Source organism: Sceloporus occidentalis, unplaced genomic scaffold (assembly GCF_023333645.1).
Source record: "Sceloporus occidentalis isolate IW3139 unplaced genomic scaffold, rSceOcc1.0.p SCAF_3, whole genome shotgun sequence".
NCBI classification, from domain to species: domain Eukaryota; kingdom Metazoa; phylum Chordata; class Lepidosauria; order Squamata; family Phrynosomatidae; genus Sceloporus; species Sceloporus occidentalis.
Genome location: NW_028316983.1, coordinates 246,138,532 through 246,154,480, shown reverse-complemented (window position 1 = coordinate 246,154,480; position 15,949 = coordinate 246,138,532). Strand labels below are relative to the sequence as shown.

At 41.8% G+C, this 15,949-nt stretch overlaps 1 protein-coding gene across 4 annotated transcripts in view; it reads left to right on the top strand.

Annotated features, from left to right (window-relative positions):
• Nucleotides 1-15,949, top strand: part of LOC149317720 (DNA topoisomerase I, mitochondrial-like) — a 51,383-nt gene that overhangs the window by 5,795 nt on the left and 29,639 nt on the right. For 3 of the 4 annotated variants that reach the window (XM_089518067.1, XM_089518068.1, XM_089518066.1), the window contains exons 2-6: nt 1,555-1,661; nt 4,223-4,325; nt 5,790-5,857; nt 10,086-10,185; nt 12,932-12,990. In XM_089518067.1, the coding sequence (XP_089374193.1) occupies nt 1,570-1,661; nt 4,223-4,325; nt 5,790-5,857; nt 10,086-10,185; nt 12,932-12,990 (422 nt within the window). In that variant the 5' untranslated portion in view covers nt 1,555-1,569. The remainder of the gene's footprint in view (nt 1-1,554; nt 1,662-4,222; nt 4,326-5,789; nt 5,858-10,085; nt 10,186-12,931; nt 12,991-15,949) is intronic. The other variant, XM_089518069.1, reaches the window with a different exon arrangement.

Sequence of the window (15,949 nt, the reverse complement as noted above, 5' to 3'; positions counted from 1 at the left end):
AGAATTGCCCCGGAAGACCTAGAGATTCCTAGAGAGAACATAATATTCAAAATCGAACTAATCAGATCCGCAAAAGTCAAAGCCGCAGATGCGAAGGGCTGAATGTATTCCTTTTTAACTAACTTTCCTATCTTTGCTGTTGGTTGTTTGCAGCTGGAAAAAACAAAACTTTGTAGCCCTGGAGGTGATCTGCGTACGCCATAGGTGACTAGGTTCTCCTGTATAATTGAGTTAATGTTGCCATTAGCCTCTAGTTCTTAATATTTTATTTAAACCCCCAGGGAGGGAGAGTAGAAGAACAAACTCTTGAGGGTACTGACCTCCACTGAATGGCTATGGGTTATCTTATGTCATAATGACTTAGTAAGGAGAGCCGAAGTGGTTGGTTGGGCTGGATGCCAGCGTCACAGTGCCTGGCATCCCCTTTGAGCTTGGCCTGCTGAGCTGCGGCAGAGTGAGGAATAACTGAAGGGTGGGAGGAAAGGAAAATCACGTTTCTCGGCTTCAGCGACTCCAAAACGTGAGTATTCTCAGCATATGGTAGGCAAAGCTATTTGTGCATAGTAGTGCTTAGTGTGCTAGCCTGCACTAGTTCACAACTATGGCCTTTCTTGAATAGAGATAACCTGTTGATGTTCTTAATGGCAGTTAAGTCTGCTTTGACTTTTTAAAATTATAAATACAGTTGTCCCTCCACATTTGCATATTTGACTTTTGCAGATTTGATGATTCACGGATTTTTTTAATATGTTCTCTTTAGGAATATCTAAGTCCTCCAGTGCAACTCTATGGTTAACTTCCACCAAACGTTGCACTGAAGGACCTAGATATTCCTAGAGAGAATACTTCACTAGGCATTTTTCAATGTCAAGGAGATGTTGACCACAGAATTACACTGGAGGACCTAGAGATTCCTAGAGAGGTGTTCTTTCAGTGTGTGTTTTTATATGCATTTTCTCCACTTTCATGGGGGCTCTGTGTCCCTAACTCCGGTGAATGTGGATGACCCACTATATCTTTATTCAAAACAGTTCAAATATATAAAATCTTCCTTACATTGATTATAAATTTACCATGTAAATAACACATCATTAATATCAATTGCTTATCTGTATATCATCTAATACACAATTTATCTACAAATTACTTCTTAACCACACTCATCCAGTCTCATCTATCACTCTTCCTACACCATCTATCTGTCTTTCTCACTTTTACTTTCACCAGTTCACTTTCAAATACCTTCTACTTTGACATGACTCTGGAAACCAAGGTTTGAACTCCCTGCTCAGCCATGGAAACCCACAGGTCACATTCTCTCAGCTTCAGAGGAAGGCCAAAGCAAAGACCCTCTGAACAAACTTTGCCAAGAAAACCACATGATACATTCGTCTTAAGGGTTGCCGTAAGTCGGAAACAACCTGAAGGCACACATCAACATAAATGTTTTAATCAATTAAGTAAATATGATTGGATTGCATGAGTGCAGCAGGGACGAATATGTGGAGACTGGACTATGAATGTGTGAAATAAAATAATCTCTTTTTCTTGCAGATGTAAGTTTGCAAAATGACCAATCGGGAAGTGCGGACAGTGCAGACCATGGGGGATGCTAAAAAGCCTTTGCTAATGAAAGTGCCAGACGGAGAGATTGGTGTCAGGTGATGCTCTCAGCCGGTGGCCCTGAAATTCAGCCTTCCAACTGCCCTGAATGTGTCAATCTGAGGAAGAAGCATTGGTCATCCTATGACCACTGGGCTCCATTCTGAAAAGGATTACATAAGATGTTGTGAGCTCTCTATGGGTCAAGAAGATTAGATACATACACAATCAGAACTTTCAGAGGCCCATTAAAAACTTACCCCCAAATTTAGTTTGGATTTGGAGTTAACACTCTGCCCACCACATTTGCAACTTTAACTTGCTGATTTGATTATGGATTAGATTAATATGTTCTATGTAGGGATCTCTAGGTCCTCCAGCATGACTTTACGGTCAGCTTCCACCAGATGTTGGCCATAGAGTCATCCTGGAGAACCTAGATGTTCCTAGAGAGAACATTTCTCTAGGCCAGTGATTCTCAAACTTTGGTCCTCCAGGTGTTTTGGACTTCAACTACCAGAAACCCCAGTTAGTTTGGCCAATATCATGGAATTCTAGGAACTGAAGTCCAAAACATCTGGAGGACCAAAGTTTGGGAAACACTGGTCTAGACATTGTGGGTCTCTTAGTGTGATTCTATGGTTAACATCTAGTGATAGGTGACCATAGATTCTGCTAGAGAGGTGGGTTCAGGAGTGGCGACCAGCAGAATAAATTCCACGGAGTAGTTCAGGGCTGAGCAATTGTGGAAGGCAAAAGGGCTGCAATAGCTCCCCAAGGGACCTTGGCCCAATGTCTAACAGGATTTCTAGTTTGAAAAACCACTGCAAAACCAGAGTGTGCAAAGTTACTTTTGAAAAGCAATGTACTCCTGTTACTTGTTTAGGGATGTACAGGGTAATTTCAGATATTGTCCTTGACAAGATTCAACATTTTGTTGGGAAAATGACCAGTCACAAGGTTTTTTTTTTCTTCATTTGGGATCTCTCCCCCGCAACAAATAATTTGTGCTAAAAACCAAAAGAAAACTAGAGATACCCCCCCCCAAAAAAAACAAAAAAACCCTGGCTTTTATGCAGAGAACAATGAGTTTTGCACAAATACTCTGTTTTCGGAGCCTTTTTTTTGCATAATATTTTTCACACAGGAAAGTCCCAAGGAAAGGTCAGCCTGAAAAAAACTGCACTACAATCTTTCCAGTAGGGAGAAGATTTTTGAAATGATTTGTTCTTGTTTGCAAAAAACAAGCAGCGATACACCTCCCTAACCTTGTAATACTGTTTTAAAAATAACTCTTTGCAATGTTTAATCAGTAAAATTACTTGTTCATAGAGTTGCTGGTTACTTTTCTGTTACTTGCTGTTAGATTGTCTTTCAAGGAAACACCCATAAACCTTAGGATTAATAACTGAATGGTGTAAAACTTGAACATAACTTATTAAAATGTCCTTTAAAAGTAACTTGGCTAGAAAATGTTATTCCTGGCTTTTATCATACCTGCAGAGTGACTCTGTTCCCTCTTGTTACATTTGGAATTTTATCTTTTTTTAACAGCAGCGTTACCAAAAAGGGTAACTCCTTATAGGCTATATAAGTTATGTTGCTAAAACAGATTGAGTCTCCTTTATCTGAAATGCTTGGGACCAGAAGTATTTGGGATTCTGGATTTGTTCAGAGTTTGGGATATTTGCATATATATAATGATATGGGACCCAAGTTTGAATCTGAAATCAATTATGTATCATATACATCTTATAAACATAGCCCAAAGCCAATTTTATACATAATATTTTTAATAGGTTTGTACATGAAACAAAGGCCTGTTACAGACTGCCAAAATAAAACTGCTTCAGGTCTCTTTGGAGGTATGCTATTTAAATGATGCATGGGTCCTAAGAGTCCGGAGGTCGCACCAAAGCCACACTCCATTCCTAAGCACTGGAGTGCAGCTTTTGGTGCAGCTTCCGGATTCTTAGGATTCATGCATCATTTAAATAGCATACCTCCAAAGAGACCCAAAGCAGCTTTATTTTGGCAGTCTGTAACAGGCCATAGTGTGTGCACACTGAACCATGAGAAAGCAAAGGTGTCTCTTTCCCAGCCACCTATGCGGTCAATTTTGGAGTATTTTGAACTTTGAAATTCCAGATAAGGGATATTCAACCTGTAATTCATTACAGACAGATGTAGAAAATTTGCCCAGGGATTCACATGAGGGAGGGGTAGGAATCATGGAGCCCTCCAGATGTTGGTGGAGTGCAGTTCCCAGCATTCCCCACTATTGGCTATGGTGGCAATAGCTACTGGGATTTGCAGCCCAGCATGTAGTCCATGTGTTTCCTACCTTATCATAAAGGCATATCAGGTCTTTCCATGAGTGGAAAAAGGGAGGAAGGGGAAGGCCACCGGGATATAAATTGGTTATCAGTTCTTTTCTGCATTCTAGAGACAAAATGGGGGAGATCATGGGTGAATAGACTGGAGTAAAATGAACAGAAGTGCCAGTGGGTATGAAATTGGTTATGTTGTCATTTTGTGGGAGGTACTGAGCTGCCGCATCTCAGGGGTGGTATGTTTTGGACATGCTCTTTTTAATCATATTCTTCGTTCCATTTTCAAGAAACAAGAAACAGCTTTGTGTATCGCCAGAGCCCAAAAGGCCAAAGAAACCAAGGGAAAAAGCTCCCGCCAATGGGCAGCAAGAAACCCAATATGATGAAAAGGTTTGTTGGATGGACAAGTTGATGGCTAGATTGATACGTTTCTTTTGGATGTGGGGTCATAGTTCCAGTTCTGATTAAAAATGTGGTGCCTCATTGGCTGGGTATTGGCTGGGTTTGAGCTGTTTTCTGTTGCATTTAGTTTTCCAGCCCATACTTGCTGCAGTTTCTTGTTTAAATGAAAGGTTCAAAGTATCCCCAGCTTTATAGTCTTCCCTGTTCTGCAAAGTTGAAGGCAACTAAAAAAGATAGAGACCTCTTGACAGATGGATTGACCCCAAAAGGAAACTATGGTGCCTGAGTTTGCAAGAACTGAGCATGGCTCTTGGTGTGAGAAGCCCACAGAAATCTCTCATTCATAGGGCTCCATAATTCAAAAGCAACATGATGGCCATAGCAACAGCAAATAAAAACATGAGAGTGTGTCACATAAAAATAGTGACTTAGAAGAGCAGTCCTAAGTAAATGTAAAGTACAGACGGGAGAAATAATATTGCAAATTTTATTGAATTTATTGGTAAGCTAGCCATGTAAAGCATTATCGGTATGGGCAAAGTTTCAATCTTTCCAAATTAATTGGAATTCAGCTCCAATTCAGTCCTGGATTGTCCACCTATTCAGGATGGGAGAAAAATCCTTTAAAATACAGTAAAACTTGTGTGTATATCCTTCACAAATGAACCAATTTTTTTAAAGCCTTAGAAAATGGACTAAATCAGGAATGAGGAACCTGTGACCCTTCGCATGTGACCCAATGGCCATTTAATTCAGCCCCCGGCCATGTAGGAATACACAGCTAAAGCACTCTCGAAAGATGTTTTTTGGGGCTATGTGGCCGTGTTTTGGAAGACTCTATTCCTGGTAGAGCATCTGTGGCTGGCATCTTCAGAGAATTGTCATGAAATGCTTGGGACCAGGGGTATTCTGGATTTTTTTTTAAATTGAAATACATGTACAGTATTTGCACATAGATACATAATGAGATAACTTGGAGATAGGACCCAAGTCTGAACACAGCATTCTTATATGCTTCATATAGACCTTATACACATAGCCTGAAGGTAATTTTATACAATACTTGAAAATAATTGTGTGCGTGGAACAAAGTTTGTGCACACTGAACCATCAGAAAGCAAAGGTGTCACTGCCTCAGCCCATCCCTGAGAAAAGTTTTGGATTTTGGAGTATTTCGGAATTCCGGATACGGAGACTCAACCTGTATCACCACAAAACCTTGCAAAGAATTGTTTAGTCAAAGAAACTTTGCAGATGGCATGAGTGATATGTTGAGGGGTGGACTGGAAAAGGGCAGGAAATTAGAATTATATATGGGGACAAGTAAATGCACAATTTGCAGGTTAAAGGCAGGGGAAAATAAAGCCCATCAGTTGGGGTGAATTGCCCTAAACCTTGTTGGTGGGTGTATCTGTCTGTGCCCCTCATCATTTTCATGCTCCTCTCTTTCAGTCTTTGAAAGGTACAAAGAAGAAGCATCTGTCAAAGGAGAAGCCATTACAGGAAAACACCATCTCCAGGTAATGCTTTGTCTTCTCTGTCACATAGTATGTCTTGAATCCTTCTTGTGGAGTTCTTCCTTTGTTAGAATATTCTTTTTAAAAGGGCATGGCATCCTTTGGTCTTCCAGATGTACTGGAGTCCATTTTCCAGCGGCCCCAGCCATCATATGTCATGTTAGGGAATTCTGGAATTTGTCATCCCAAATATCTGGAGGGAGAAAGATTCACTGTTTATTAAGCTTTTCAGTGTAATAATCCCATGGTTGAGAATATGTTACCTTAAGAGCAGGTTTATCTGCTGAAACACTGGAAGTGCCTCTCACGCTTCCTTGGTGGCTTGTTGTCGTTGTGTGCCTTCAAGTCATTCCCAATTTAAGTGACCCGAAGACAAATCTGTTGTAGGGTTTTTTTTTGGGCAAGATTTGTTCAGAGGGGTTTGCCATTGCCTTCCCCTGAGGCTGAGAGAATATGACTTGCCCAAGGTAACCCAGTGGGCTTACATGGCCGAGCTGGGAGTCATACTCTGGTCTCCAGAGTCATAGTCCAAGACTCTAACCACTACACCACATTGCCCCAGTGGTTTAAGTGGGAAAGCTGTTTTCACACTGTTTTCACAAGTCACACACTCTCAGCCTCAAAGGGTCGAAAACATCCATACCGGAAACTGGACAGAGGAAGGGTGTCCCTGTTGGTTCTGCTGGACCTCTTGCTATCCTTCTGGCCTGCTTCTCTGAGATGGGACTTAGAGTCATTCTTTTACAGTGGCTCTGTTACTTGCTGGAGGAAAGAACCCTGAAAGTGGTGTTGGGGGACTCCTGTTCAACCCCCTAGCCATTAGTCTGTGGGGTTCCTGAGGGTTCTGTTTTGACCCCCGTGTTGTTTGACATATGCATGAAACCACTGGGAGAGATTGTCTGGAAATTTAGCACATGGTGCCATCAATATGTGGATGACACCCAAATCTACGATACCATGGTCAATGGTATTGAATGCTACTGAGATGTCCAAGAGCACCAACAGGGTCCCACTTCGCCTGTCGATGCCCAGATGGAGATCATCGACTAAGGTGACCATGGCCCTCTCAACTCCATGTCCCGCCCTTAAGTTGGTTTGAAATGGGTCTATAATCGGCTTCATCCAAGACAGCTTGGAGTTGGAAGGCAACTGTCCTCTCGATCACTTTGCCCAAGAATGGTGAAAGGGAGACCAGTTTGTAATTATTTTTTATCAAGGGGTCAAGGGAGGGTTTTTTCAACAGTGGTTTGACTATCACTTGTTTTAATTTGGCTGGAAATTTCCCCTCCCTGAATGATGCATTAATTATAATTTGTAGCAATGTTTTTACTGCATCACCTCCCTGTTCAGTCAACCATGATGGGCAAGGATCAAGGGGGCATGTTGTCCTCCTTACCCATCCAAGAAGCTTATCCACTTCATCGATATTTACAAACTCAAAGTCTTTTTGGTTGCATTTTATTAAGAGTAGATCTCAACTGTTTTAATACAGTGAATAGTTTAATTCCATTCTAATGTTCCACTTTAGTGTTTACTATTATACAGTCTATGTCTCCTTTATCCAAAATGCTTGGTACTAGAAGTGTTTTGGATTGCAGATTTTTTCAGACTTTAGAATGTTTGCATGTATGCCTTGGAGATGGGATCCAAGTCTAACATTTATGTTTCCCATGCAATTTATACTCAAAGCCTGTAGGTAATTTTATACACTCTATTTGGATTGTGTCTTCCTGCATGGCAGGGGGTTGGACTGGATGTCCGTCATTCTGTTATTCTGTGATTTGAATAATTTTGTTTATGAAAAAAAAATGGGTACACTGAACCATCAGAAAACAGAGGTGTCCCTATCTCAGCCACTCATGTAGACAATTTTGGATTTTGAAGAATTTCAGGTTCTGGAATAAAGAGACTCAACCTGTAATAATAAGTACAATAATAGTGATAACAATATGCAATTGTGAAATGAAACAATCAGGTCAGGGAAGCTTTTCTGAAGTAAAGAAAAACATGTCAAAGGTTTGGAGGCCACTTGAAGGCTTTTTCCAGATTGCATCTAGGGATGATATTTTCTTTCACTGGTGGAGGTTAGGGGGGCTTTATAGGCCCTTAAGGTGGGGTTGCTAGAATGAAAACCAAAGGCAGCTTTTGTATCCTTAATACTTGTATAGAAGTGGGAATTTCAGCTTGACATGCAAACAGGTGACAAGGAGCACCCTAAAAGTCATTCAGAAATTGGGTTTTATTTTTAGCGGGACTATGCAAATAATCTCACTCACACATTTTGGGTTTGTTATTCACACAACGGAACCGCGTCTATGTGCATCTCTGGGAGTTTGATTGCTCACATTTGCCAGCATTTGAATAAAGATTGAGTCGACAATGCAAACGTATTGGAAACACATTCAAGGCATGCTGAGTTTTTCCTGGGTCTAGTTGCATTGTTTATTCACACTTCTGACAATGCCAATCTTTTTTAAAAACTGGGGGAAAATCCGATGTTGATTATCCCGGGTTAAGTGGGTTTTTGGGTAGCCCCCTAAAAAACATAATCGGGTGCATTCGGAATGCATGTGAACCAAGGAGATTCAGCCCAGATTCATCTTGGATTATTTTCACCGTCTAAATGACCCCTTATTCCTGGGCCTTACTTCTTCCACAGCCACTGTGCAGATGGTCTTTTCTGCTGCTGATTTGCCTGTGCTGTCTTAGTTCTAATGCGCCAAAAGGATTCTATACATAAATGTATAGATTTGTATTTAATCCATAACATAATCCATAAATACAGACCACACTTTGCTAGCATCTCTCTTCATTTCATGACATACAAAGCTGTTGGCGCATTTATTGCCTGCTCGGCAGCCAAACTAAAATATAACCAAGTGTCCAAAGCATTTATCTCCTCCCAAGCACGGAGTTTTGTTTTCTTTCCAATTAGTAAGACAGGATTGCAGAGTGGAAACAATTGTCTGCATTACTGGTATGGTTTTTGTGCCGTCAGTTTTGATAGGGTTTGCTGAGCAGGGAGCCAAGGGAGTGTTGTCTTTCCAAAATAACGGGAAACGGTTGAGCAATATCTAGGCTTTGTAGCGTACATTTCCAGCTTTGCTTGATACACAAGAGATTGCCTTTTGTGTTCCTTTGGCCTCCTTTCGCTGGAATAAGCAGGTGCAAAGAGCCATTGAAGCATGCTAGTGCTGGAGGCCCTGAAAGGGAAAACTTCACATGCATATTCTGGAGCAGCATGACAAAATGTCCTCCATTGTGGAAAGAAGTGGCAAAGACCCCTAAACTTGTCACATTTTTTCCTGGCAGCGCATTTCAGAGTATATTCCCATGGGGGGAGGGGGGAACAAGTAGTCAAGCTTTCTCTGAACAGAGAGGTTGGCCAAATTAATGGTCTCCCCCACAATGTAAAGCACGGTTTGGAAAAAGTACTCTTTTTGAACTGCAATTCCAGGAACCTCCCAAGGCAATGTGGTGCAGGGATTCTGGAAGTAAGACTCTGAGCCACAAGAAAATGTAGCAAGACACTTGGCAGAGAAATGTAGAAGCCGTCTTGCAGCTGCAAGTCATTTTTTCCTCTTCTTTGCTTCAAAAAAGAATTATCATCATTACAATTATTTCCAAAAGCTTTTCTCAAATAGAAGACATCATTTATAATAAGGGGCTGCTGTCAATCCTATAAGAGACAAGTTTTCTGGTCCTCAAATAGCGGACATTCCTTATAATAAAGGCCAGTGTATTGGGGTGGTTTGAGCAATGGACTAGGACTCTGGGAGAGCAGGGTTTGAATCCCCACCCCACCATGCAATCACCTTGGGAAACCCTGGGCAAGTCACACTCTCTCAGCCTCAAGAGGAAGGCAATGGCAAACCCACTCTGAATAAATCTTGCTGAGAAAACCCATGAATAGGGTCGCCATCAGTCAGAGTTGACTTAATGGCACATAGTAACAACACCAACTCTAGGAGTTGGGAAAAAATAATTTCGGTTCCCCCACATCAGAAAGCTTAAAGGACTGGTGCAAAGGATTCTTAGTTTTGTAGCACCTGCTACACTGTTAATCTTTAATGTTAGTTGAAAATCTCAATGTAAGCAATTTAGGACAAATATAGGATTTCACCAGCATTAGCCACACAGGATGGATCTGGGAGGGAAAGAAGAGACAGTAGTTTGGCATCACATTCACTGTTCCACCTATCCAATCTCTCCATTTACTGGTTTTGCTAAGAAGCTCAATAAAGTCAAAGGAGGCCAGCAGGATCAAAGCCCCAAACAGGAAGGTAGAAGATGGAAACACTGCTGTGAAGACAAGAAACACAAAACATCAGGTATGTAGTCCACGCTGAGACGTGATGTTGGGGAGTTGCAGTTGAGATGTCAAAGGAAAAGGGATCTCGGTTTCTTTCCAGTGTATGTTGGGCAATGCAGTCATGTGTGTTTTAACTTGCTCTGTGGAATCTGAGGATTCTGACCTAGATAGACCTCTGACTCTGGATGATCCCATAATAATAATAATAATAATAATAATAATAATAATAATAATAATAATTTATTTATAGCCCGCCATTCACAAGGAATCCAGGCGGGTTACAACAGTAAAAATAAAGATAATAAAATAAAATACAATAAATAAATAAAATACAATAAAATTAAAGAGAGCGAAGTGAGTACATTCACAGTTAGGCCTGATGGAAGTTGGGCCTCTCTTTTTAATTTCCTCCCAGGTCTGATGGTGACGTCATGGAGGGAGGGCTCTTCTTCTTGAGGCAAGGATTTTATTTTAATTAATTTTAATTTAATTCTTCTCATTAAATTTAAGAGAAGAATTGGTGGACAGAGTGACATAAGTCACCGTAAATGGGGAGTAGAACTAGGTAGGGAAGGCCTGCCGGAAGAGATCCGTCTTAAGAGCCTTCTTAAAGGCTGTAAGAGTAGAAATGTCACGGATCTCCTTTGGCAGGTCATTCCATGGCTTCGGAGCTGCAATGGAAAAGGCCCTCTGGGTGACTGAACTTAGCCTAGATTTTATTGGCTGAAGTAGATTCTTCCCTGAGGACCTTAGAGTGTGGGATGGACAGTATGGAAGTAGGCAATCTCTTAAGTATTCTGGACCCAAGCCATGTAGGGCTTTGAAGGTAATCACCAACACCTTGTACCTTGCCTGGAAACTAATTGGCAGCCAGTGAAGGGATTTCAAAACTGGTGTTATGTGATCGGTACGACGAGTACCTGTAATTAACCTGGCTGCCATATTTTGTACAAGTTGAAGTTTCTGAACTTGGCACAAGGGTAGCCCCATGTAGAGCGCATTACAGAAGTCCAATCGAGAGGTGACCAGCGCATGTACTACTGTTTCAAGGTCTCCCAGTTCCAGGAAGGGGCGCAGCTGGCGTATTAGCCGAAGCTGATAACAAGTGCTCCTGACTGTCGCATCCACCTGAGCTGTCAGGTGAAGCGACGAGTCAAGGAGCACCCCCAAGCTGCGGACAGAGTCTTTCAGGAATCTGGGCAGGTAGTGACAGACACAGCTATTGAAGACCGTCAGCAAGATGGGCCCTCAACTCAGCTGGAGTGGAGGGATGCTGAGAAAAGACCTCTATCATCTGAATCACATCAAAAGGTAGAAGACCAGTGTTGGAAGAGTCAAAGTCTCTTGCAGAAGCTTCAATGAGAAATGCTGAGCAAGTAGCAACTTGGTGTCTTGAGGTCAGGCACCTATATAAATATCCCATCAGCTGGAGGGAGTTCTTGTTGTTTGAAAGTGTTCATCTCAAAATGCCCTTGTGCTCTGGGATTTATTTTTAATCTTAAATCTCCGTTATCCAAAAAGCTTGGGAGCAGGACTTTTGGGTTTTGGATTTTTTTTATTTTGGAATAGATAGATAGATAGATAGATAGATAGATAGATAGATAGAGATATCTTGGAGATGGGGCCCAAGTCTAAATATGAAATTCATTTCTGTTTCATATACACCTTAAACACATTGCCTGAAGGTAATTTTATACAGTATTTTAATAACGTGATGCATGGTGACGCAGTGGTTAAATGCCTGTCCTGCAGCCACTCACTCAAAACCATCAGGTTGCGAGTTCAAGACCAGCAAAAGGGCTCAAGCTTGACTCAGGCTTGCATCATTCCAAGGTCGCTAAAACGAGTACCCAGATTGTTGGGAGCAAATTAGCTTACAGTTGTAAACCGCATAGACACTGCTTAGATGGTATGAAGCGGTATATAAATGAAGCTTGTTTGTGTACACTGAACCATCAGAAAGCAAAGGTGTCACTATCTCAGTCACCTTTAGTTTTTGGATTTCAGAATTCCGAATAAGGGAGACTTAACCTGTACTATATTAACTGGCATATCTCATTGCCTTTTCCTTTGGGTATCATGGCTATTGACTTCTTGTGACTGATTCTAGAACGGCAGAGGCCTTACTAATGCACCTCGCTTCGTGTCTGGTCAGCTCCCTAGATTATCTGTGCATGAACTGGACTAGCTTGACCCCCTTATAACTCCCTCTATCATTCTTGGCACTTGCCACCTCTAGGCTCAGGACAATGACTGTTATGAGTCAGGCTGATGAAAGGTAGGACACAGGTTTACCTCTTAATTGGCAGCTGGATAGCATGTTATTTGCACACCTTCCCTTGTGTTTCCTGAATCAAGTGGACTAGAAACTTAGGGCCCGAACAGACAGGCCAAAATAAAGCTGCTTTGGATCACCTTGGAGGTATGTTGGTTAAATGATGCATGCATCTTAAGAGGCCAGAAGCTGTGCCAAAGCTATGCTGGAGTGTGACTTTGGCATGGCTACTGGACTCTTAGGATGCATGCATCATTTAAACAGCATACCTCCAAAGTGACCCGAAGCAGCTTTATTTTGGCCTGTCTGTTTGGGCCCATAATTTGCAAACAAATGGAGCTTGAAAATCTAGCGGAGGGATCTGGAATCGCCCTGAGCACCCACATCTCTTCAGGCTCCCTGTAGTTATGAACCCTTTGCCAATATAAGATGTCTTGGACCTCTTTTCTGGGTCTATCTTGGATGCTGACATGGTTTTTTTCTCTTTCAGGGTAAGGCTGAATCCTCCCATTCCAAATCTACCTTGTCAGAAGAGCAAAGTTCCTCTAGGTAAGTATCTACTGTATATACTCATGTATAGACTAGAAATTTTAATCAAAAAATTGACCTCCCCAAAACTGGATCGACTTATCCATGGGTCAAAAAAAGGGAACCACTTTCTTTTCTCTAAGGAGAGTAGTGAAAGGTGAGAGCTTAGGCCATCCCAGAAGCACCTAAATGAAGCACCAAGCCCTTCTACTCTGCCCAACATGGCTCCACTTCTGACCTTTTTGGCTGCCTGGGTTGGAGAAGCACAGTTATGCCTGACAGAATTTTGTAAGTTTTTTGGCATCATTTTCTTTAGCTTTGTCCTTTATATCTTTTGTTGTGTGCCTCTTAAGTTTTACTCTTGACTTATCCAGTCAAAGGGTCAGTTCAAAACCCATAATTTTGGCCCCAAAACTTGAACTCGACTTCTACATGAGGTCGACTTGTAGTTGAGTATATAGGGTAGTTTGGTCTGGCTTTTCATAGGCCAATGACACTTACAAATTAATTCCATGGAGAGCAAATTAAAGCTTTCAAGGACCAGTGGCATGAATGCAAGATGCAGGGGTGAAGAAAAGAATGTGCTGTGACAAACAGAGGTATTTTACCACTTGATTGAACTCCTCTCTTAAATACGTGCTGAATGTATGGTGTAGTTTGATCCTAAAACTGGCTGTGTGACTTTTAGCACACATTAATCCAGGTTGCTTGTGCTTTAAACAGAATCTTCATCTTTGCATACTGTGGTCTTCTAGAGCTTTTGGAATTCACTGGATTTTTTGAACTCCCTGCCCCACCTCCCATATATATATTCTGAATTTTTCAGATACAGTACCTAAGGAGGTCAGTTGCTGCTCCTTGAGGTCTTCAAAGGTGGTGTCTTCACAAGGTCTTCCAAAACTTAGGCCTGTTACAGACTGCCAAAATAAAGCTGCTTTGGGTCTCTTTGGAGGTATGCTGTTTAAATGATGCATGCACCCTAAGAATCCAGAAGCTGCACCAAAGCTGCACTCCAGTGCTTAGGAATGGAGTGTGGCTTTGGCGCGACCTCCGGACTCTTAGGACCCATGCATCATTTAAATAGCATACCTCCAAAAAGACCCGAAACAGCTTTATTTTGGCAGTCTGTAACAGGCCTTAGACTCCTCTGCAAAAAACCCTGAAACTGTAGCCAGACATCCCTTCCAGTTGTGGTTTTCAGGTGAAAATGAGCAGTGCAATGACAGTTGCTCCTCACCACTGTTGCCAACTTACGCTCTAAGGGTTTGTGCTGCAATATGTTGTTCCCACATTGGGTCTTCAATGTTGCTGCTGTTTTAGTTGGTGTCCTTTGAAGGCTCCACCATGACTGCATGGGGATATTGTTCACACTTTTTGCTGATTGTGCAACCTGGCAACCAGGACAAAGTAACACCTGATGTTTGGGTCACTAGGGAGCATGGCAGTTTCGTCACTGGCCACATCCAAGTGATTTGTTGTTCTTGTTGTGTGCCTTCAAGTCATTTCTGATTTATGGATACACTAAGGTGAATCTGTCATAGGGTTTTCTTGGCAAGATTTGTCAGAGGAGGTTTGCCATTGCCTTCCTCTGAGGCTGAGAGCATGCAACCTGTCCGAGGTCATCCAGTGGGTTTCATGGCTGAGCTGGGAATCAAACCCTGGTCTCCAGAGTTATAGTCCAACACTCAATACTCAATTCTAAAAGTCATAAAATGGCTTACTTATACTGATGCATAGAATTTGTTCTGGTTAGTGGTATGCTAGCTGGGTCTTCAACAGGTACACAGAATATCATATTTGTGATATATCTAGTCAGCCAAGAGCCGGTCTGGTGTAGTGGTCCAAGTGCTGGACAAGGATTTTGGGAGAGCAGGAATCTAACCCCTGCTTGGCCATGGAAATCAACTGAACAACCTTTGGCTGGTCACATTCTCTCATCCTCAGAGAAAACCAGTAGCAAACTCTTGCTGAACAAGTCTTGCCAAGAAAACCTGGCAATAGATTCACCTTAGGGCTGATGTAAGTTGGAAACTACTTGAAGGCACACAACAACATCAGCAACAACAGTTTAGTCCTAAGCGTAATTGTGGGACTGTTTGCAGATAGTGCCATAGACATATTGTGCTTTAAAATACTTCAAACGCCTTTCTGTTCACATGGTCAAGATAGTGGTCATTCTGGTGCACATGAGCTTCTAAACTTGATGCAGCAGCACTCAGTTATGAAATCTGTGATTGCAAAAGATTGTTAGGAATTACATTAAAATAGATGGGGTTTTCCTCCAAGTATGTTGCATAGCATTGCCTTACATAAGACCCAGATAGTGCATATGAAAGAGTACACTCTAAATTTAATGGATGTTGACACCAATGTCCAAAAGCAGGAGAACAAGTTTACATGATGCCATGTTGGCAACTGTAGGGGCAGACCTGAGGGCTGGCTGGGATTTATTCCAGATTAATTGAACTTTAGTTTTTAATTAAAGCATTTAATCAGTTATGAAAGCCTCTTTTTGAGTTTCCGGAGCTAGACCTCTGTTGACCCCTTTTTAGGTGCTTGGGCAAAGCTGTGTTTTGTTTTGTACTGCTAAATTGGCAGGAAAAGCTCATGGAGTCCTCATCATCCAGTGCGTTTGGGCATTCAGGATGATGGGTGCCAGCTTGTATAATTACTCTTTTCTTTCTTTTTACCGTTATAGTCTTTCTTTTCTTCTTATGTCTGATCTGCACTGCAGAGATAATGCAGTTAGATGCCACTTTAACCACCATGGCTCCCTGCTATGGAATTCTTTGACTTTTTGCCATCTCTGTCAAAGAGCTCTGGTGCCACAACAAACTACAAATCCCAGGATCCCATAGCATTGAGCCTTGGCAGTAAAAGCTGTGTCAAACTGCATTATTTCTGAAGTGCAGATTAGACCTTAGTCATACCCTGCTTTTCCTCCTAAGGAGCACAATGCATTTAGCAACTTCTATAAAAC